The 24721-nt window shown below is 37.8% G+C and overlaps 1 protein-coding gene across 5 annotated transcripts in view; it reads left to right on the forward strand.

Annotated features, from left to right (window-relative positions):
• Nalcn (sodium leak channel, non-selective) overlaps positions 1 to 24721 on the forward strand; it is a 313879-nt gene that overhangs the window by 13843 nt on the left and 275315 nt on the right. For all 5 annotated transcript variants that reach the window (XM_047553611.1, XM_047553608.1, XM_047553613.1 and 2 more), the window contains exons 2-6: positions 4744 to 4890; positions 7873 to 8055; positions 20957 to 21040; positions 22290 to 22429; positions 22520 to 22648. In XM_047553611.1, the coding sequence (XP_047409567.1) occupies positions 4744 to 4890; positions 7873 to 8055; positions 20957 to 21040; positions 22290 to 22429; positions 22520 to 22648 (683 nt within the window). The remainder of the gene's footprint in view (positions 1 to 4743; positions 4891 to 7872; positions 8056 to 20956; positions 21041 to 22289; positions 22430 to 22519; positions 22649 to 24721) is intronic.

A 24721-nucleotide genomic window follows, 5' to 3' on the forward strand; every position in this document is an offset into this window, starting at 1 on the left:
AAGCTGAGATGTTCTGGGTTGCAGGAAAGACCACATCAGAGTTTTGGGAAATTCTTTTTTTAAAAAAAATGGGGTCTTGCTCTGTTGCCTAGGCTGGCCTTGGACTCCCTGCCTCAGCCTCCTGGTTAGTGGGGATCATAGGATGCCCTTCCCAGGAAGTTTGTTTTTTTAACCATATTAATTTAGTCCATGAACATGAGGAAACTGTCCATGTGCTTGTATCTCCTTCAGCTTCTTTTATCATTGTTTTATGGTTTTCCTTGTAGAGCTTTTTCACCTCCTTGGTTCAATTTATTCCTAAGTATTTTATTGTTTTGTAGCTATAGTAAATGGGATTGTTTTCTTGCTTTTGTTTCAGATAGCTAGCTCTTGGTGTATACATGTTTTGTATGTTGATTTTGTATCCTGCAACTTTACCCAATTGGTTTATTAATTCTAACAAGTTTTTGGTGGAGTCTTTAGGGTTTTCTCTATGGAAGATCTCCTCATCTGCAAGCAGGGAGAAATTGAATTCCTCCTTTCCAAATCAAGGTATTTCTTTCTCCTGCCTAGGACTTCTAGAACACCATGGTGGAGCTTGGGCATCCTGGTGTTGTTACGGACCTCAGATGGCCAGCTTTCAGATTTTCCCTATTCAGGGTGATGTCGACTGTGAGCTTGTCACCTAAGGCCTTTGTTGTGTACAGTTCCCTTCCTTCTATACCTAATTTTTTATCATCAAGGGAAGTTCAATTTTGTCAAATATTTTTTTTTCTGCATCATTTGAAATGATCATATGGGAAGTTGACTTTTGTTGTAAAGGAGAAGACATTAAAAAGGCAGCCCCATGGCTAGATGAATGTACCTCAGTGGTAGAACATTTGCCTAACTTGTGTGCAGACCTGGATTCAATCACTAATACCTCAAAAAAAGAAAGAAATGCCATCCCAGGTCTGAGGTCTTATGAACTAGAAAGGAGCCTAGTAATAGGAATAAAATGAAAGGGGCCATTGAACATGCAGAGAACAAGGGAACAAGAAAAGGAGTCATTACTGAGAATATGTGTACTATAAACCTTCATGGATCTTCTGGCTGCTTGTGTGGGACCTGAAAAGTTCAGGACAGCAGGATCTGGGACGTGAGTGGAGAGTGTAGCAGCAGGATGTGTGACCTATGCCAGTCTGTCCTGGGGAATTTTGAGTGATGAGGGTTGGTGTGGCCTCCCTGCATCTGAGGGGCAGCAGCATAGATACATAAGTTAGGAACTAGCGGGACACTAACAGATGGTCATGGAGCTGTAAGAACCAATGACCATGTGGGGGATAGGTAGGGTAGACAGGCATGGGGTGGCTGGAGGAAGACATGCTGCAAACCGTAATTTAGAGAAAGATGTTAATACCGAGCCCCGGGTAGTTCCAAGGAGGAGTGACCCAAGTGTGGCAAGCACCTCGCAGCTAAACAAAATTGAATATTTTCCTTTTTAATCTGGTCAAGAGAAGTGGGAAGGAAATGGTTTCCAACAGAAGTAAAATTGCTCTCTCAGATTATTAGAAAGCTCTGGATCTTAACCATTTCAAAGAGAGCAACAAACCAGGGTATGTTTTCTCCCTGAGTTACTGTTAGCTATTTCCGAGTAAAAGATTCATCAATGAACATATTGAAACTGTGCAGCCACCCTCCCAATATTGAACCATTTAAGTAGCAACTACTTTTGATTTAAGTGCACAAAAGCTGTTGGAAGCCCTGTTTTTCAAACTTCATGTACTTCCTGAGGAAGGGCCCTTCTAGAAGCATAACAAATATATTGGCTTATAAATTCATAATAGTGATAAGGCAAAGATACACAGAAGCAATTTCCTATCAAAGTAATGAGCTTACCTAGGACACTTAAATATGCCTCCTGGTCTTTATCAGGGGAATATCAGGTCTGCTGTGCTCAGTTACATTGATTCAACATGAATGAAGGTATAAAACAGCATCACTGAGTGTAAAGGAGCATTGTTACAATCAGGTGCCTCCAATTAATTGTAGAGTACCATGTGTTTGCAATAGATTTATTTTATTATTTGTATACTTCATATAATAATTTTTGTTAAATCGTTCCACATTTCAGGATCTCCTTGTTGAGTTATGACATGTGTGTGGATTAGGCAGGTTTCTGTGGAGTTTGGACAGATCTCGTCTTAGGCACTATTTGATTTGGTGGCACGTTTGGCACTAGGTAAACTGTCAACATGAGTGACAATGTCGTTCTGCTGCAGTTGCACTATTTTGATAGGTCAAATATAGCCAAAGTGGATACTAGAAAAAAGAAAATTCTGGATGTGTATTCTCTAAATAAATCAATCAAAAATCAGTTTTGCTTTACCTGGCATAATAAAAGGTTCATGGAAATATGTCTGTCGGTTTCTTTTGGCTCAGTGAAAAGGGTCTGTGGCTAGGTCTCTAGGGCTCCTTTGCTGATCTTTAAATTCCATTGCAAAGCTGCTTCTCCTTTGTGTTGTGTCATCTTGAAGGTTTTCCAAAAGATTTTGCATCTAGTCTTGGGATAGGTAGGAGACTGTCATTCAAGAGGCATCTCAAATTGAGGTCACCAGATGTTTTCCCTCTACAGTAAATCAGAGAACAAGCATAATTTGAATATTCTGCATACATTTACATAGCATGTCAAGAGTCCCTAACTCCAATTATGTAAAATAAAATTAATTAGTGAAATCTACTGCAAAGCCCAGATTCGAGCTCAGTATTCAAGGCCATAACAGCCTGGAAATACCTTCCACATCTTAAAGCCAATTAGCTTGATTTCTTCTGGGAATAGGAGGGGTTAGGCAGAGGTACCTCCTCAGGTGGGTTGAGCAGCACAGAGTGAAAGGAGGAGACACTCAAACATAGGGAATCACACTCAAAGTTTTGTCCTGAGCTTCTGTGTTTTCTTTTTCCCAGGGAAAATCACAGGTGCACATATTTATACCCACAGCAATACACATTCATATATTCTTCTTCAGCTTCTCCCAAGAGGACTGAGTGGCACTTATTGTCCTTGGTTAGGTTTCTTCCTCTAGCTTCATGGGGCATCAGATAGGAGAGCCAATGAGCCTTCCTGGTGTTAAATCAACCATGTTTTCCTGATTTGTCCTTTGCATAGCTGCACATTGACTGGAGAGCTCCTCTTCTGTTTGCATTTGATACTCTCCTAATAGTCCTCAGCACCATCGTGGTCACCCCTAGACACCCTGGGCTTTACAATCACAATTTTTTAAAAATTCCATGTTTACTTAGGTGGCATTGGTCAAGTTTACCTGCCTTTAAGCTGGACTTTCTCATGCATTCGTAAAGAGACAGTATGTTTCCTATTAGACCAATTACAAAGGTGAAATAAAATACCATTGCTTAGTGCCCCAAACTTAATATGTATGCAAAAAACATTAACTACTCTTCTTTCATTAAGATCACACCATGTGTTAATCAAATGGGAACTATCACTGTGGATCCATAGGGAATCAGGTGCCCCTGCCTTGACAACAAACATCTCTTCTCACATTCTATTCTTATTTGCAATTTGCATTTGGTCAACGTATATTAAGGTCCTCTTTAATGGCTGCTGAATTGTGGGGGGTGGAAGCAGTGGCCCCAGGGAGGTGACATAGCAGGATGGAAATGACTTCGAATTATGGAAACACAGTGGCAAGTCAGCATCTCATTTTCCTGTTCAGTGGAATTTGTTGAAGAATTTACTTGAGAATAGCTAGAAGAATTTAGATAATCATTGCATTCATAAAAGAAATCTCTATTTAGAGAAGGTTCCAACTTGATTCTGTCTGGTATCCACCTGTTTTGTTTAGTCAGCTATTTTACTGCTGTGATCAAAAGATATGAGAAGACCAATTAGAGGAGGAAAAGTTTATTTTGGGGGCTGATAGTTTCAGAGGTCTCAGTTTATACTTGGCCAACTCCATTGCTCTGGACCCCAGGTGAGGAAGAACATCATGGCGGACGGATATGGCGGAGGAAAGCTGCTCAGAACATGGCACCAGGAAGCAGAGAGAGAGACAACTCCCTTTACCACCAACAAAGAATAAACCCAAAAGACATGCTCCTAGGAACTCACCTCCTCCAGCCACACCCTACCAGTCTATAGTTACCACCCAGTTAATCCCTATCAGTGGATTAATGAACTGATTATGTTAAGAGTCTCATAAACCAAACTTTTTACCCTTAAACTTTCTTGCACTGTCTCATACGTAAGCTTTGGGGGAACACATCATATCTAAACCATAAAACCATCCTTTCTTGGTAGGACAAAATTGGGAGATCATCTTGGGGCTACTGTGGGAAATAGGAGATAATTGTGAATATCCTATTGAAACAACAGAGGGAAGCCATTGGGGAGCATGTATTCCAGCTGGGTTAGTCAGCAGTGCTCTGGTACAGTCTTGAAGTGAAGGCAGCTCTAGGTGTGTGGACATTTATCTCAAAAGTTTTTCTAGTAATGTGTATCCAAAGAGGCAAGCAATTTTACCCTTGCTGTGTAGTGGTCTCTAAACTACTTATGAAGTATACAGGATAATCTATTACATTGGAAGAAATAAATCAAGCTTTTATTAATATTTATTTTATCTCATCTTTTTAAGATTTCAATTTACATGCATTTGTTGGCTACAATGGAATAGAACACCTGTTGATCCACGAGTTCATAAACACACATGAAGGACTTGATGTTTTTGATTGGATGATGAGCCGAACCCTCTCGCTTTCTTTTCCCAGACTGTGGTTTGGTGCCTGCTCCCCAAAGCTAACTTCAGCATGCTCAAAAGGAAGCAGAGCTCCAGGGTGGAAGCCCAGCCGGTCACCGACTTTGGTCCTGACGAATCTCTGTCCGACAACGCTGACATCCTCTGGATTAACAAGCCAGTAAGTTTCTTTTTTGAAGTCTGGAGCAGCACATGCTGATATAAGAGAAATTTGATTCACAAATTCAAAAATCATGTACCTTTGGCTTTGAACTGTCTGTTTGAGCTGCAGTGGCATATACATGAGTCTCAGAGTCTGGAAGCTGGGAACAATTCAAATGAAAGGGTGAGGTGCTGCTGTCAGTTCCTCCCATAGGAGGGCAGGCCAGGTGGTGTAGTTCCCCCGCTTCCCCCCTTTCCCACTCTGGGCACCTTGTCCTCAGAGTCACAGTGCAGAGTGAATTCCACTTCCCAGGCTGATCCAAGATGAGTGGCCTATTCTTAACCAATGTCCTTTCCTTACGGTTCCCCACGTGCATGATCTGTGAGCGGATCGGCAGAGGTTTGGAATGAAAGGGCTACTTCTCAGTTGTGAACTTTGAACATAAAGGCTCACGAGAGAGTGGCCAGTCTCTGACGCATTTCCCCACCTTCTCCGCCTCATTAAGTTGGGAACTTGAAGGGAAGAGCTGCCATCCAGGGTTAGTTGCACGCTGGACCCCACAGAAATGGTGTACTCATGAGTCTTGGAAGCTTAGCTCCACAAAATTGCCATCTCTGAGGAGATGCTGTGGTGAGGAAACAAATTGACCTGCTGCCTCTTGTGGCCCTTCCCTAGCCATGAGCAACAGGATCTGCCTGGGCTTCCTTCTGACTTCCTGTTCTTTCTCTCTCTAACCTGCCTGCCAGACAACTTCCCTAGCCTGCTCACCTTTCTTTCTACACTGCTATTTCTGCTTTACAATCACTGAAACATCCCAGAGGCCTTCACTGTGAATTAAAATGTGCTGGCATTACATTTACAGCTCTCTTGCACGCTCTGCCCTGACTAGCAGCTACCCCTTCCCCGTGTCTACACACTAGTCCTCTTGAGGCTTGGCAGTCTGCTTCTGTGTGTACTGCTCTGAAGAGTCAAATCCTCCTCGTCCAATAGGGCTGCCTGAGATATACACCCCTCCCATCCTCCTCCTCATTTGCCCCTTCCTACTACTTATCCTATTTCATAATTGTGCATAAATATAAATGTGTATTGTACATAAATATAGCCAGTACTCAGTATCCACAGATTCTGTATCTACAGATTCCACCAATTGAAAATATTCTTTAAAATTGCCTCTGTATTGAACATGCAGTCTTCTTTCTTGTCATTATTTGAGAAACAACTCAGTATAAAAGTATTTACATAGCACTTACACAGCGTTAGGTCTATAAGTCACCTAGAATGATTTAAAAGTTATATGCAAATATAATGCCATTTTATGCAAGGCAATTGAACATCCTTGGATTTTGGTGTCTGCAGGGGGTTCCTGGAACCAGTATCCCACAGATATCAAGGGATGACTGTGTGTATAATGTACATGTGCTGTACTGCTGTACTGCTTAATCATTTTAAGTCAGACTATACTGCTTTCATTTGTGTGATCTCAGAGCCCAGCATTTCTGATGTGCCATAGTAGATCTTCCATCAGTGTTTGGAGAATTGAGTGTAATAGAGAATAAATCAAACACTTACTTTTTCTTAGTGTCTAACTGCTACAAAACTTCATGAGAACTTCTGCTGAAGATGGTTGTGATAGAGAAACAGCCTCAGAGGCACTGTCAAAATTAATACGTCATTGTAATTCTTTCTTCAAATTCAAATCAGATTTGTTATGCAAAAGAGCTTTGGAGGCTCTTTTGGTAATTAGATTCTTTATGTTGGAAGCCCGAATGGAGACTATTTATTGAAGTGCTTCCAAATTGCATGAAATGTACATCAACCCTTATAAGAAATTGAATCACCAGGGACTTAGGTGACATGGAATTACTGGCACCATGCTTTCAGGCAAGTATTAGATTCCACTCACTAGCCCACACATGTCTAAGTCCCCTCAAAGTTCTGACAGTCTTTTCTAGTTTTCATCTTAAGGGTTTATTAGTTTGCATAACTGCAGAATCCACCTACTACCAAACTGAAACTTTTTGTTCAGAGAGAGTAAAAGAATTAATGAATTAACATCTTAATTAATATATATATATATATATATATCCAAAATGGTCAATAAACAACATTTATGTTATGCTTAAGAATCTGTGCACTAAATAATTCACTAGTGATATTTATTATGTGGGTTATCATGTTGATGCAATTAAGTATTTTTATCCTAGGTATTACTTTTCATAATACGATATTGTTTATGAATGTTCATATGTCCCATACTCATACATATCTAAACACATGTTTTTCTTTTTAATTCTTTTTTCTTGTTTGGGGATTAAGAAAAATCTTCAGACAGAGAATTTGTTGCTAGGATTGAACAGAAACTTAATTTCTACAATTCTGAAAGTGATTTTGGGCTAAATTTGTATATAACATGCTCTCTAAAATAAAAAGTCCACTTATTATCTCTTCAAAATATAAGATGAGGCAGATTTTTAAAATTATTTTCCATTCAGATTATAAATGATACAAATAAAAAGAAAATCCAATACATGGGAAGCATTATATATCAATCTATTTTAAAAGGCATTTGTGATCTACCATAAGTCACTGTGCACAGAAATAGAGTAGTATAAATTCTAGGTGCTCATAGTACAAAAAAGTGGAAGAGCAACATTAAGTCTTTTGAGTGAATTGCTGGAAATTACCAGAAGACTTTAAACCCTCATTGGCTTTAAATCTAGATTTTGGCTCTTCTTTGTGTCTGACCACAGTGATGTCTCCTAACCTTCTAAGTCTTAGTGTGTTCACGTTGAAAGCAAGCTGCTTTGAGAATTGAACACTTAAAGTGTGTGAAAACGCTTAGCATATAAGCATTAACAGACATTTGTCCCCTTCTTCCTTAACTCTGCACTAGTGGAATATTTAAATCCTAGCTTTATGTCTGGCAAATAGTGTGGTTGATACTGCAAACTAAAGACACCCACCTGTAGTGCCCTATGGTCTCTCTGCACCTCTCTGCAGTGGGTCCACTCTCTGCTGCGCATCTGTGCCATCATCAGCGTCATCTCTGTGTGTATGAACACGCCGATGACCTTCGAGCACTACCCTCCTCTCCAGTATGTGACCTTTACTCTGGATACTTTGTTGATGTTCCTGTACACGGCAGAGATGATAGCAAAGATGCACATCCGTGGTATTGTCAAGGTGAGTGTTTCCATGTCTTTCAAGTCAGTAACCAAAGCACATCCAACCTCTTCATCAGTTTAATAATATTTTCACATTGATCTCAGTAAAACAAGACCTCTTTTAATTTTATTCATATTAAAGTCTTTTAAATTGGTAAGAACTGTGTTGCATATCTTAAAAATTAATTGCATTTTATAAGGTCCAGAGCCTGGGAACATCTGGAAAGGATGTAGGTGACCCAAAAGTCAGCTTTGTGAAACCCGGGGTGGAGGACACAATGCCACAGAGGGGGAACCCTCAGCCTGGCATAGTCACAGAGGAAAGCACCTTACTATTTGTGCCTCACAGAGGAGATACCGTGTTGACAAGGAAAGCTAGGGAAACGGTACATGACAAAGAGAGAGCATGATGATATTCCATCGATGTCTTTGCTCTGAGGTGTTTTGAAGATATAAAAAGAAAAAAAAAAAAAAGGACATGGGACAGAAAGGAATTCCAAGACTCTGGAGAAAAGGAATGTGTAGCATGCAATTGGCACCATAAGGAGACAAAAGTGAAGAAAAGTTGTAAATAAAGAGTAAAGAAAGGGAAGGAAAAGATTCTGTCACAGGCCCTCTCTTCCTTCTGCAGCATCCACCTTTGCAGAGGTTACATACAGTGCTGCTGGAGTACTTTAACTGTACCTTCCAAGGGATTGGTGGCATAAGGCAGCAGCAGCCGCTTTAGGGTCTGACAGATGACAGATTTGACTCGAAGCCTGGCTCTTATTTACTGGTTGTGTCAGCATCTCAGGTTAGGTAATTTGGGAAAGAGAATGTTTCATTCTGTACACAGATTTGGAAAATTCAGTAGGATGACTCATAGCTCATCACTGTGGGTCAATTCTTTGGTCTCCTTTGTGGAGGCTGCATGGCTGCTGGCCTTATAAGAGCGATTGCAGCCGGTGGAGCACTGTGTTCACCCTTAACTTTTTCTTATGGCATTTTTACAGGTTAAACAAAAGTGGATTATAGTGGTAATGAATCACACATTTAAGAACGATCAACATGGTAGCCAGTTCATTTTAAAGCAACTCTGATAAGTCATTTCAGAAATAACTCCTCACACATTGCTCACTGATGAAATTTTTTAGCATAACCACCATTATTATATCTGGAAAAATTACCAGTAATTCCTTAAAGTAGACTGATATCCACCCCAGTTGTCACAAATATTTCTTTTTATAGTTGATTTCTTTGAATCAGGACTCAAGGTCCACATAATGTATTTGATTGTTATATTTTCTAAGTCTCTTTCCAGTCTCTCCAAGTGCATTAAGTCTTAGCCCCATACATTCTGCAAAATATTTTTCCCAATCATTGATCCACTGGGAGAAATGAGCCTTTTTTGTCTTGTAGAATATCGTGCTTCCTAGATTTGTCTGATTGTTAACTGATGGCGTCACGTAGTAGCTTTTATAAACTCTGTACTCCTAAACAGTTTTGGAGTTTGAATGGTAATGTGTACAGGTACCTCTTTCCCCACATGGTCACCATAACATTTGTCGAACTTCTGGATATTTATCACCTCAAAGCATGGGAAATAGTAACTTGGTGCCATTTTAATTTGTATTTCCCTTTTGGTAGTGAGCCTGAGCATATTTTTATGTTTCTAAGAACCAGTTTAAGTCGTTTTTTTAAATTCAAATTTTGAGCACTCTCTGTGCATTAGGGGCATTAACTGTTGTGATGTCAGTTGTGATTGTTTTCCCAGTTTGCCATTGTCCTTGGCTTTGTGCATGATTATGTGTCCTGCACACAATGCTTCCATCCCAGTCCATCAAATCTGTCTTTGTGTCTCGTTGGAGGATTATATAGTTTTCCTCATATGGATGGATTTTGCCCATTTTGAATTATGTTTATGCTTTGTTGTTTTACGTTTTTGCTATCTGAGATTTAATCTTCAGTTATATATTTTAAGTTACTACTGATCTTTTAAATGAAGGCTGTTGACATCTACTCATCATTATTATATCCTGCAATTTTACTAAATTTACTAATTTCTTGTACTATTTATAGCAGTCTTTCCATAAATTTTTTTGATATTTTCATATCAACTTGTCATATGCAAATAGAAGCAGAGTTGGCTTTTTTTCTTTCTGATTCTTATGCCCCTAAATGCTTTCACATATTTAATTGACTATTTCTGCTGATAAAATTTTAAATAGTGCTAGAGGCATGAACATCCTTGTTTTGTTTCTGGTTTCCCTAAAGCAACTCTAGTGTTTCCTTATTAAGTAATTTGAAGGATTTGGATTTATAGTGTGTATATTTTGTCAGGTTAAGGTGTGATAAACATTAATTCCAATTATTCAGAATTGTATCACAAATAGTTTTTGAATTTTTGTCAAATGGTTATTTTTTCCTCCTGTAGTAGAATAGATCTCTTGATATTGAACCACCTTTACCTTTCTGGAAGAAACCCAACTAGGTCATGATACATTTTCATTCTGGTTTAACCCATTTGATTATATTTGTTATTATTCTCGTGATATTTAAATTCTGTCTAATCTTTGTCAGGTTTCGATGTTAGGTTTTCTTGGTGTGAGTCTGTGTTTGTGTGTACATGTATGCTTGCACTCCCGTGCTCTGAAATAGTCTGGGTTCCCTTCTTGCTTTAACCTTAAAGGTTTGGTGCAAATATCCTGTGAAACCATCTGGTTTTGTGCTGAGGTTCCCTTTGCAATATTTCCTATTTCTTTTATGTAAATTGATCTGTTCAGACTTGCTTGATCTATTGGGGTCTGCTTGGCGAAGTATATTTTTTTTAGGAAATCATCCTGTATTTAGTTTATTTAATTTATCAACACAGATTGCTTAAAATAATTTTGATTTTCTCTGTTTCCTAAGTATTTTTTCATAATTATGTATTTTGTTGTTATTTGTATTAGAGTTTCTTTTCTTAGGTTGGTGGGTGTTTTAGTCACCTTTTTCATTGCTGAAACCAAAAGACCTGACAAGAACAATGAGAAAGGAAAAGTTTATTTGGGGGCTCACAGTTTCAGAGGTCTCAGTTCATAGATGTCTGACTCCATTCTTCAGGGCACAAGGTGAGGCAGAGGATTATGACATAAGAGTGTGGCATAGGAAAGCAACCAGGGACATGGCACCAGAAAGGAGAGAGAAAGAGAGAGAGAGAGGGAGAGGGGGGAGAGAGAGAGAGAGGGAGAGGGGGGAGAGAGAGAGAGTTAGTTCTCCTCTCACCAAGGACAAAACAAAAACCCAAAGGCATGCCCCCAATGACCCACCTCCTCCAGCCACACTCCACTGGCCTAAGGTTACCACCCAGTTAGTCCCTAACAGGGGATGAATGCTAAGTTACTGCTAATCTTTTAAATGAAGGCTGTTGACATCTATACATCATTACTATATCCTGCAACTTTACTAAATTTACTAATTTCTTGCACTATATATAGCAGATAGGGTTAAGGCTCTCATACCCCAATCATTTCACCTCTGAGCTTTCTTGCATTGTCTCATGCTTGAACTTTTGGGAGATATGTAATATGTACACTGTAACAACTGGCCTTCTTTTACTTCATTTTGACTTAGTTTTGTCAATTGACTTACTTATTTTTGTTCATTCAAAAGGAAACATTTATTTATTTATTCTAACTTAGTTTTTGCTTTTCTGTTTTTTAATGTATTTCTTTGCTTTTCTTTGTGGGTCTGTTTCTAGCTTTCTCACGGTACTTTTCTCTCATTACATTTCTTGAGGTTCTTAAATCTGGGACTTCATTGCCTTGCGGTATAAAATGTTGCAGCTGGGAATATGTTTTTTTTCTTTCTAAGTGATTGGATCTTTTCTTGTGAATACGGAAGTGCTTTCCTTTTATTGTTAAAGTCATTATTTGTATGAAAATACAACTTTTTGTTGACATTGGGACATAGTTTATGAGGGACGTGATGTGACACCTGCTTTATTCTGTGTTGTTCTTCAGAATTTCTTTTATCCTTTGGTTACACCAGGACCTATGTCTCCATCTTTAATTTCCATCATTTTTAAAAAGTTGGTTCCATTCATTTTCATCCTTCTTCTTTCTGTTTCTCTTGCAACACTCACTACACCATCTCTTCACCCATGTTCCTGCTAGGTGACTCCTCTTTCTAAATTTTTGTTTTCAGTTTTTTCCTGAACACTTTTATGTCTTTCTTCAGTATCCGATTGTTGGACCTCAGTTCTGTCCTTTTTAATTTCAAGTATTTTGGGTACTTTTATAACTTTTATTTTCTTAATTTCTTTTGGTTGATTTGCTATTTTCTCTTATAATTTTTATCTGCCTTGAGTACTTGTTTTTGTGTTTACATGTTTATGCAGTGTTTGAATAATGTTCATCTGTATCTTTTTGTAAGGGCTGGATCAGAGTACTTTTGTTTGCTGCTCATATGAAGTGGGAATTTCTTCTATTATGGGCAGAGTGGTTTCCAGAGATGGTCAGTGTGAGGGGTGCCTGGCTGGTGTTGCCATGACTTACAACAGCGTGGCTTATCCATTACCCACCTTCTCAGTTCCGAGCGCCACTTCCTCTGCTCTGCTGGGCCTCTCTTCTCATCCTTCCTCTGCACTGCCCCACTCACCTGCCCTACCCTGTTTGGATTCTATTCCAGTAGCTTTTCTTTAACATGGTCTGTGGTCTCTGGAAGAGAGTTTTTGCAGGTATTCTGAGATGAGGATATTCCGTTGCCCTTAATTATCCTGCAGTGCCTTGGTGGACATTTGTTGTTGCTGGTTTTGTTTTGTTCTTTGGTTTTGCAACACCTGTAATTTGTATCCTGCTAAATTACAGCTCTCTATATTTGGCCACTTATTGTTAGATTCTCTCTCTGAGGTTTCCACTCAGTATTCCACAGTGTGTATTTCTATATTATGGAATTCTGCTGGTTCTTGGGAAGGGTGGGCATTCACTATACCCTCCATGAATGGATTTGGGAATTATTCCATATGGTTTGAGTCTTCCACTAAGTTGATCTCCAGTTTTTCTAAGCAGTAGTTTTAGACATGCATGGGCTCAGATAATAAGTAGCTGTCTCAGGAGGTCCACTTGGAGGAAAGTTGATCGTGGGAGAATGCTCAAGTGTCTCTTCTTCAATTGTGGCTTTAGTCCCCTGGTGCTGCCTAGCCCCATTTTGCATTCTGAGATCCACGAGAGGGCCCGGGCTTACCCTGTCACTTGTCTATGTTGGTCACCCAGGCTCTGGCAACCTCTGCACAGGCAGTGAAAGACCCAAATGTTCTGGGTTGAGCGCTTTGTGATTGAAACCTGCTTTTGCTGACTTCTTTGCGGTATTGGCCTGAATGAAACAAATGTATGACATTTTCCTAAAAGAAGATTTTGTTTCTTAGTTATTTAATAAAGTCATGGATTTCACATCACAAAAATGAGAGTAGGTACCACTCTAATGGTCACTGTTCTAACAGATTAAAAGAACAGAGTAGGTGCAAAGCATGAATTATATGTTCATTGCAAGCAAACAGCATTGGGTGTAGTGTTAACAAGTGAGATATTAGAAGTTGAAGCGGTGAGTAAAAAAGAAAAAAATCAGTTTATGACCAAGTAATTTTCAAAGTGCTATGAATTTGCTATTTTTAGTAGTTTTGAATTTCCATCAACATTTAAATGTGCTATTTATAAAAACCAAAATTATTGTTTCTTATTTTCAATACATGTGAATTAAAAATTAAAAATTAAAATCAGTCTTGGTTTTTTCTATTTGTCATTCAGGAATAATTGGAGTTAATATTAGGTTATTCAGGGAAAACTGAAGGAAGCAGTGGGATGTCATTTTCCTGAGCTGCATCACTAGTCATGACTTCAGCATCGGGTGCCACACTCCTCTTGAAACGTGCATAGCAGAGCAGTCGCAGCTCAGAAGGACAGTGGGCTTGCCAGCACATCCTCATATTCTAGGCTTAAGCTTTTAATCAGATGGTTTTAGCAAGCTGTCATATGTCACATTATATTTATGCTGTTAATTTAAATATTATTACCTTGTGGTCTCATATTTGTAGATTTCTTTTGCTTTTATAGTTACATGAGAAACATGGCACATTTTAAGCATTTAAGTCATCATCATAAAAACACATCAGGCCCCAGAGGGGCTCTGCTGCTTTGCAGAAGACATCTAATGTGGTTTGAATGTGAGTCACTGTGCCTTCGCCAAGTTACCCTATGGTAATTAAGACTTTGATTAAGCACGTTTTTGCTCAAAACCTTACTTTTTCATACTTTTCCTACCTTAATTCATTTGCCAACAGCACCAACCTTACCACTCACTCGGGTTCTTTGTCTCTCCACCCAGAGTCATTTGCAGACATCCTGTGTTCGATTGCTCACAGGACATGAGCCTGTTTGTGCTCACACATACACAGGGACATCACGAATGTTTGTGTTCTGTTTTAATCATCATGTTAAACTCTTTCTAAGTTTCTACATTGCTTAGAACAGAGCTGTACAAATATACATTGATTTGCACCTAAAAGACTCCAAGTAATATTCAGATTTAGTTATTGGATGAGTAACAGAAGTTTGTCTTGTCTTCTGTGACCAATAGAAATATTCACTTGCCAGCGCAGGTAGTAACATACATGCCAGTGACTTGGGGACTGAGACTTTTATTTTGGAAGAGTGTTTTCTATGTCTGAAATTCTGTTAATTCTTAATAAAATGCCTGTGGAAGAAAGACAGTTATTGTCCACCCCTCATACATGGTTCTTTAAACTTGTATCTAGCCTGTTTCAGCAATATTACAGTGTACTTAAAATTTATACCTGATGCTCGAGTTTCTGTTATCTAAAGATACCTAATTTATAAAATTAAGTACAACAAACTGTAAGAACCCAGAAACCATACTGGACGCAGAAACTCACATAAGAGAGTTTATTAAGCAGACAGGCAGAGTGCCTCCCTGCAGGGTGAGAGAGAGAAAATGAGAGAAAGAGAGAGGGAGAAAGGGAAAGCCAGGAGGAGAATGCAGGAAAGCGAGGAGGAGAGAGAGCAAGAATGGTGGGGCAGCTATCTTTAAAGAGTGGAAGTCCATGGGCTTACAGGGGACCAATAACAGAGAAGGAGACTTGCAGGCTGACTGATGAACCAGTGGCTAGCTAGGATGTTCACAGACTGACAAGCTAGGTGGTAAGTTGGGAGGCGGGGAAACGACTGCAGCATAAAGGGCCGGGGAGCAACTTTATATTATAGTATACAAACTAAATCCAGAAACTCTTCTCTTTTTTGAGGGGGGGAGGTGTTTCAAAGTAAGAGTACTAAAGCAGTGATTTCCTGGTATTGTCAACTAATTTTATTGACCTAGTAGCTTGCCAAATGCATTAAATGTATAAATATAAATATAAAATATTTCAGATATTTAAATATTTAAGATATAAGTATAATGTAAGTATAAGAGAATTATATTCTTAGATGCTAGTACGAGTTTCCAAGTTTTCCTTTAATCACTCAGCTGACATTTATTGAACACTTAGCTTGTCACTGCCCCATGAGAAAGGAAACACACAAACCAAGCTCAGTGGCTTCAATCTGTAATGCAGGAAACAAGGAAAAGAAAGGGTGTGGGGGAGGCAAGCATGGATAAATAGACCAGAACATCACTTGGGGATACCAGGGAGGTCTCCAAGCAGGGAGAAGGGGAAATGACGTCCTGAAGGAGGAGCACGTGGTGCATGACAGCATGTGGGGAGGAAAGGACTTCACAGAGAGGAAAGGAGTCCTCTGAGATGCCGAGGAGGTGGGAGCAGCCTGGTACGTGGAGAACTGTAAGGAGTCAGAGTGGCTGATGGGCTGCGCTTGGAGCAGATTCGTGAAGGAGGCTGGCTGCCTCTTGCAGGGCCTGGATGCTCTGCAAGTTCTGGCTTCATGCTGTGGTCAGTAAAGACCTGTGGGAAGTTTTCACCCACTAGTGCACTGGTCTGATTTGTGTCTGAGAAGTGCATTCTGGAGGTGGCACGTTCCATGCAATACCACAGAGAGAAACAGAAAGTCCTTCTGGTGAGATCTAGCTCTAAAAACTTTTTGTTGGAGGGATGTATTTGTTTTAAGGATTTCCCATCTTTTATACTGCTCGTGCTCCAAGGTGTCTGCCAACTAATTCCTGGTCCCCAGTTATTTGTTTCTAATTTCCTCCCCACTTATTCCTCTTCTTAGACGCTTTCTGGCTCACCAAATCCCTACAGGCAAAAACAAACCATTTTGGATGATATATATTTGTGCTGCCTCAGAGCATCCCATGTATTGAAGGCTGTGAATTCTTCAAACAATTCTCAGTTGCCTGTTTTTCATCTGGCAATAGGCCTAGGTAAAAGTAACATGCATCCTCTGAGCACTGTTGAAGTAATAAATAATAATACTAAGACACAGTGACAGATGGGCCCTTGGAACTGGGGACAATAGATCATGCACTCAAGAAGCTATTCCATTGCATATCATTTTGTGGCTGCAAAATATATCCCTATACATGTATCTGGTCTCTCTGCTTGCTAAAGACTCAAAAGGCACTTTTAAGTTACTTTCTTATGCTAGATAATTGATTAGCAGGCTCCAGCTGTTTACCTTTATACAAATCAACAGATAGTTCTTGAATATCTCATCTACTCAGCCACCAGCAAGCTGATTTCTGCTCATAACTGGAGTCCTCTGCTGTCTATTTCTCCTTGGTGCAAAACACAAATTAAATCCTCTCTTTTGTGATTGGGGTGCTAAAATGTCTCTAGTAGCACCAGGCACTCAATTACGTGATTTAATTCTGCTTATATATTTTTGGAAGCAGGAATATAAGATGATTTATTATTTGTAAATATTATAACTAAGGCATCAGTACACATTGAATCATAACAACTTTTAACCAATGGTAAGACCTTTGAAAATAAAAATTGAAAAAAAGAGATGATTTGCTAAATACATCAGGCATAAAATGTAATCTGAGATTAAACTTCTAATGCCAGATGTCAAAGCCTGTATTCATTAAAAATATTTAAAACTTATTAAGCCTTACTGATTATTGATGATTAATATAAAAATTTCAGTTCCTATGAGTTTGATTATGTTTAGAATTTCCTTGCAAAGCATAAATTATATAAACCTAGCCCCTCTTCCTATTTGTGTGGCACGTTCATCTCTGCTTATTCAAACTGTACTAATCCAGGAAATACCCAACAGTCATCTCCAAATCTCATCTGTGGTCTTTTGTAATCATGCAGGAGGAATTGTAAGTTAATGATATTAACTTGAAAAGCACTACATCTTTCTCTCTTTGCCGGAGGGAATAATTTCTTTTTAGAAGCAATATTAGTAGTTTCAGTGAGTGATGGATGGGTGTGTTCTTAGGCATATTAATTGGCTTCTTACTGCATGCATTGCAATCTACAGAAGTTGTCTGTCTAAGATGGTTCATGCATTTGATCAGTCATCTGTGCCTGCTGTTTATCTACCACTGGGCTAGGTCTTGGGACTACCACTCTCAATTACCTGGTTTAAAAATCTTAAGGTATTGCTATTTTTCAGAATAAATGCAAACATTTACCACTCGCTACAGCCTTTTTCTTTTTTTTTTTTAATGCAACAAAAGAATCAGTTCAGAGATAATATAAGAAACTGAAACATCACCATTCAATCTAATACTAAAATATAAATTCTGAAACAACCAACAGAGCTTACGAAAGACTATTTTGTACATAACACAATGTGAAGATTATTTCTATACAGGAGTGGAGTGGTCTGTTGTCCAAGGTGACTAGAGTAGGCTGTGGTCAGCTCAGAGTTGGGAGGAAAATGTCAGCCAAAAATTTTGAGGAAGACAGAAAAGCATGAAGAACAAAGAATGCTAAGAGCAAAAGGTTAAAAAGAAAAGAAGAAAAACACTGTGTGTTACTGGTGTTTGTATTCTGGGCCACTATAATACTGTTTAGGAAAAGTAATTATGAATATTGAAGTACTCTTAGAAGCATGAGGCAAAAAGCTAAAAACGATGCACAGGGCATTATTTCCATTTTTTCCAGGGAAAGTAAAAAGAGATCAGTCCTAATTGACCATCGCTTGCCATCCAGCATGCTGTGGGCTTGTTGGTGACAAGCAAACACCATGACAAACTCTGGAAAGTCTACAGTAGAAACCTTGTCCAACAATTAATTAAAATCATTTATTAATTCAAAAATAGCCTTCTCCATTATCTAATAAAAGTTTTGCTAAGCCAGTTTTCACAGTATGAGGTCTTTTGAAATTAAAATATTTGTATGCTTTTGTGATCTTCACCCAGGGTCCTAAACTGACTAAAAAAATAATCCATCCTTTGATGTAGTGTGAAATATATTTGTGGATTAACTTTACTACATCAATTTCTTTAGCAAATTTATATAGCACATAACAAACAAAAATTCAGTCACCTGTTATTGATGAGCATGCATTCTGAATATGTGAGCCCCCAAATGTCAAAATTTGACTCTATTTTTCTCAACTGAAGAGGTGATTTTTTAAAGGTTATAATGTTTGCTTTTCTAAAAATTTAATTTTGAAAATCTCTTTTAAAATGATCACACAAGCATTAGTAAAACACACACACACACACACACACACACACACACACACACACACACGCGTGCGCACACAGGGATACATTCTGAAAACCATGTTCCCCAGGTTTCTGATAGTTTTCCCTCCCAGGGAAATATGCTTGCTTAAACTAACGTGTTACATTTTAAATAGTCCTCAGTATAATGACAAGCTCTCATCCTATGTCATACTGAATTTAATTTATGACTAAAGCAAATTACAAGCAGTTAAAGAGGCTAGTTATATTGAAACTGCATATATAACATTTTTAATGCCCAAAGAAACAAAATATTAATAGTGGTTTGGAAAAATGTCATATGAACTCATCCTATGTGGGTGCCCCTGTATCTAGTGATCTATAATTTTTTTTTCTTGACTAACATTTACTAATTAATTGTTCTGATTTTAAACAGTTCTCTGATGAGAACTATTTCTGTTTTCTTTTTGGGAATTCACTGAGAATGAAAACTTCACAAGGGCAAGAGTTTTTTTCTTTTTCATTCCTGAATCACTTGTTCTGGAACACTGTCCAAATTTTAGAAGAATCCCATACATCATCTGGATGAGTGCATTCATAAGCAATTTTAAATGTTTCATTATAGTTTTGAATGGTAATCAAAATTAGACTCAGAGAGGATTCAATTTTATATTGGCTATGCTGCTATATTTTATGTGTACAGATTGCTATCACTATTTTCAAATAATTGTGCAATACAATCAGATATGATGCTCATAGTGAAAGAGGCTCTGTGAGACTTTGAAGGCAACTCTAGTAATTTTAGTTTATTTTATATTTAGTATGTGCATAGGGTTTGTCTGTATACACAGCCTGCACACCCTCAGATGCAATTGTTCTCTTCTTGGAGTATAAATTGTAAAGCTGTCATTATAGTTAATTTACCAGGTTCATTGTCCTTCTTGTTGCCCAGTCCCAAGCCTTAGAGTTTGCTTTCAAAATATCTCATTTGTGAGTTTTCTTGAAGCCCTGAGTCACCAGCTTGGTTGATTGTCTTGCCACTAATAAAATTATTTGCACATTTATTTGGAAGCTGGAATTGTGCTCTGTAAACTCTCCATAGAATTAAGCTTCTCATTTCTCCCTCCACGTTGATAGCTTTATATAAGTTATTCTGCTCTGTGTATTAGGCGGATTTGTTCATTTCTGCATTTCTGCAAAAGATGCCAGTGATGTAGTTAGTGGTGGTGATAGTAGTGGTGTGTGTGTGTGTGTGTGTGCACTATGCATTCATTAGAAATCTTTCGGAAAGCAGACTTGTTGAGTTCGTACTCCATATCTAGATCTGAGATACGAAGTTATTGAAGTTATCTGAGATAATTTTCATTAAGTGTTTTATCACATTGTATTATGAACAACATAACTTATATATGGAAGTTTTTTGAGGGAATATTTTAATAATCTATTTGTTACTAAAGGTGGAAGACTATGGAAATTGCTTTATTTTCTTAAATATCCTGCAAAAAAATTCATGTTCTATTTAAAATCTTCACGTTGTGCTCCAGTTTTATTTTCCTAGCAGGGTCAATCCAAGATAGTAGTGATGTATGTGACCAAATCAGGGATTGAGTTACATGAATGACTGAAGGACTAGGGACTTACTGAGAGAGTCCCATGAAAGCAAAGGTTTCCAATTCCATCTTCATGAAGTTTTCCCTATTGTTATTCCAAAGGAAATTCTTGCCTGAAATTCCCATTTTTTTTTTTACAATATGCATTCTAGCATCAGAATAGATTTCCTATTAAAAAAGAAAGTAGTGAATCTTTTTATCTTTCTTTTACATACATAATCACAATTAAAGAAATGTCAGTTATGCTTTTCTTTACAAATTGAGCCATGTATTTTCTTCACTTTTTTTTAAGCTTGAATTGACTTCCTGGCTAATTCTCCCACTGGTGGTGGTTGACCAAGCGGTTCTAATGGCCTTCATGTTGATCAGTATGTGCTCTTGTCCGTGTAGGAAGAGCTGGCTTTGGACTTAAGTGGCCTAGTTAGGAAGATGGCCTCTGTTCCTTAAGCACTAAAATTTGTGTGACTAATTGAACAAAGAGTGTTGTTTTCCCTTTGCATAAATTAAAAATTTTACTCTCAAAGTTCTGCAGTTTCTTATACTTCAAAAATAGTTCTCCTTATTAATAATGCTATTTAAAATGCCAGAATTATTCCTTTTGAAAGCCTGTTCATTATGATACACAAATTATGGATGAGTCTTACTGAATTAACACTTGACTCTTCCCTCCACAGAAGTTTTTTTTTTTTTTAATACTATTTGTTTTATCTGATAATGCCATGTGAAATTTATTTTTAGGGGGATAGTTCCTATGTGAAAGATCGCTGGTGTGTTTTTGATGGATTTATGGTCTTTTGCATTTGGGTTTCGCTGGTGTTACAGGTAATTAAATATTTTTAAATCATAAGGGGGGTATTTTCTAAAATGGGCATTATTTTGCATTGAAAGTTGAAATAGAAATATTAAAGAACATATATCCAATATGATAGTGTAATTTCCTATGACATTGTTTTAAATGCTTATAGAGAGACAAGTCTAATTGTTATATTTTAATTATTATTGGTTACATTCATGAATTATTTCTCATTCAGAAATGGAAATTATTTCTTATGAAACAAATATAAAAATATAGTCAGTGAAACAAAGGAAAAGATGTGGGGGAAGATTTCTGTATTTGTAAAATAAAATTAAAAATTGAAGAAGACAGCAAGAGATCTACCTTTTCAACAAAATTTTAAGTGTGTAATACATTATTATTGACTATAGGTAGAATGTTGTTCAGCAGATCTCTGGAGTTTATCCATCTCTTCTTCATTTAAAATTTGAGGCTAAAAGAAATTTACAGACCATCTTGCCAATTCATCAGTGTTTTCTGATAACCTGTCCTTTCTTCATTCTCTAAAGTGCACATCTCCAATAATTTAATTTCGTCTCACACATTAATGTGCCTTTTTCCATTTAATAGCTTGTGTATTAGATGAACATTTTCTAATTAACATCTGTATCTGTTAGTAAGTGATAAGATTCTTTTTCCATGCTTTTAATAATATTTTGATGCTCTTTCCATTCATTTGTTTTCTAGATTCCCACCAAAGAACATTATTTAGTAAGAAAGCCTTAACAACTTATTCTGTCCTGATTGGTACTTACTTTTAAATAAAAACTATACCTCAATTAATTAGGAAGCAAATAGGATTTATTGCCCTTTCCTTAGCTTATGTATTTGTTTCTCCTTATAGAGCTGTAGCTTCAGAGAGGAAAAAGGAAAGGAAGAGGAAGAATCTCATGAAAAGCTAAGGGGTTATTAGTAGAGCAGAGGAAAGGCAATTGGGGGGAGAAGGGAAGAGAAAAGAGAAATACTGGGAAGTGATATTGGCCAAATGATATTGTTAGATCATGTGCATTCATGAATACTTAACAATGAATCCCACCATTATGCATAACTATAATGCACCAATAAAAAACATAGATAAAAAGATACCTATTGTTCCAAAATGAACTCAGAAGAAAATTGATTTTGGTAAGGAATAATATAGAGCTAAATTCAAGGTTCAGGGTGTGCTTCCTACTATTGTATGTATATCCATGACTATAAGCAATGTGTGTTTTTTAACTATCACTTAATTTACAGGTGTTTGAAATTGCTGATATAGTTGATCAGATGTCACCTTGGGGCATGTTGCGGATCCCAAGGCCACTAATTATGATCCGGGCATTCCGAATTTATTTCCGTTTTGAGCTGCCAAGGACCAGGATTACAAATATTTTAAAGTAAGCACTGCTGTTACATAAGTTAAGGGGGCAAGTTTATGAGATTTTTTGTTTGTTTGTTTTATCTACTTCACCTGTCTTTTCCCTTAGGCGATCAGGAGAACAAATATGGAGTGTTTCAATTTTCCTACTTTTCTTTCTACTTCTTTATGGAATTTTGGGAGTTCAGATGTTTGGAACGTTTACCTATCACTGTGTAGTGAATGACACGAAGCCAGGGTAAGTTTATCTCTTGCTACAATTTAATCTAAGTCATTAAGAGGACAATGCTGAAACTTTGGTGAGAAAAAATTTTAAGGCAGTATTTACAAACTCTGTGCTGTATATTCTGATTCCTCAGTATTGTTTTGTCCAATTTGTTAAGCCAAGTGTTCAACACAAACCAGACTGAAACATGTAAGCTAGTGGGCAGGTAGGTGCAGCACACACAAAGTACATATAACTCTTCCTCCATGTGGCCAAGTGGAGAGCATGTGGATAATACAGAGGAAGAAGTCTGTGGGATCAGAGTGGGTACCATGTTAGGAAAAAACTCTTTTTCTATCATTAATAAGTGATCCTCCTTCCTTAACTACATGATTATTTTTTAACGTCGTTTCTAGATGAAACACTGCTAACACCTCCATTCGTGCGTTGTAGGCTTGGTGGGTAAGGTGCAACATCTATTCTTGATCTTCCAGATACTGTGTCTGTAGGGCCTCACTCCCATCCTTGGCTAATCACTGCTAATGTATAGCCTGGGAGTAGAGTGACAGGAAGAGCACATTAGACTGTTGTCCCTGGACATACATAACCCAGAAGTGTCCCCTAGGTACTGACTGGGTGTCAGAGTCGGGGATTCCAGGCACAGCCCAGAGGCCCGGCAGGTTGGCTCTGCCACATTTCAGGCCAGTAGGATATGGGGGAGTAAGATATACAACTTGTACCCAGATCTTGGAAGGACTCATCTCTTCATAGATGAAGAACTCGTATAAATTATTGAAAAATAATCTCGATTCATATCAGAGATATTAATTCCCTAGCACCATATTAAATTTAAAAGGTGATTCTGAGCAGCCGTTCATCTATTTTTAATGTGACAATATCCCTTTACAAACCAATTGTCTCTATAATAATTGAATTGAAAAACTATTAGTTTGTGTTATCTGCATAAAATGTACATAGCTGTATATGTGAAAAGTAGCTAAACCTATGTAAGTGATTGGTTTGATAAACTTGATTCAGCTACAACTCTTTATCCTGTGAGCTTGTGAAAATCATTAGTCCTGTGGGCTTGTGAAAATCGTTTAGTTGATCACGGTGTGAGTAAGTGGATGTAATAACAGGGCTTACTTCCCAAAGTTGGCTCCTAGAGTAAACAAGGGGATGAAGAAGACTTGTGGAAGAAGATAAGCTCAAATGGAAGTCCTTGCTATGCCCTGGGTGTCAACGACAGAGGTCTGAACACACCTGTTACTAAGCCCACTCTCCATTTTTATTTCTGAAAGATAGCCTTGAAAAATAACTTTTGATAATAAAAGTGTGATTTTCTGTGCATATTATCATTTCCCCTATATTTGTAATTGTATCCCTCTTTTATTTAATCACTTCGTTGAGGTTTCCTTGGCATGTAAAATCGTGTTCAGATTTAAGGTCTATGTTCAGATTTAGGGTTCCTTGTCTTTTCTATCAGAATTACATCTAGAAAGTAGGTCATCTCATTTCCTCTACTTCATCCTAAACACTGTGATCCTTCTCAAATCTGTTGTTGTGTTTCCTGTGAAGTAGGGATTGAGGTGTGTTCTCCATCTAGTGATGAGAGTAGATATGGACAACTTAGTTCTCCATGTTTCCACTATGTACCATGTTAACTGTAGAGTTTCCAAGGGAGGGAGTTACTTTAATTCCTACACTGTGGAGAGGAGAATTTTCGATCGGAAAGGTGTGTCAAATTTTGTCCAGTATTTTTATTGAAAATACTGACTTAATATTTTTTTCCTTTATTCCACTAACCTGATTCATTAAACCAATCTCCCATTTGATGTGTAGTCAACTAGGTGATGCTGTATTCCTTTTTTAAAAAAAAATATTTATTTTTAAAATTTTTTACAGACTACATTTTGATTCTTTGTATGCAAATGGGGTACATTGTTTCGTTCTATGGTTGTACACGATGTAGATTCACACCATTCATGTAATCATACATGTACATAGGGTAATGATGTCTGTCTCATTCCACCGTTTTTCATACCCCCTCCCTCTCTTTTCCCTCTATGTAATCTAAAGTTCCTCCATTCTTCTCTCACCCCCACC

The sequence above is a fragment of the Sciurus carolinensis genome, chromosome 5 (genome assembly GCF_902686445.1).
Source record: "Sciurus carolinensis chromosome 5, mSciCar1.2, whole genome shotgun sequence".
Classification (NCBI taxonomy): Eukaryota; Metazoa; Chordata; class Mammalia; order Rodentia; family Sciuridae; genus Sciurus; species Sciurus carolinensis.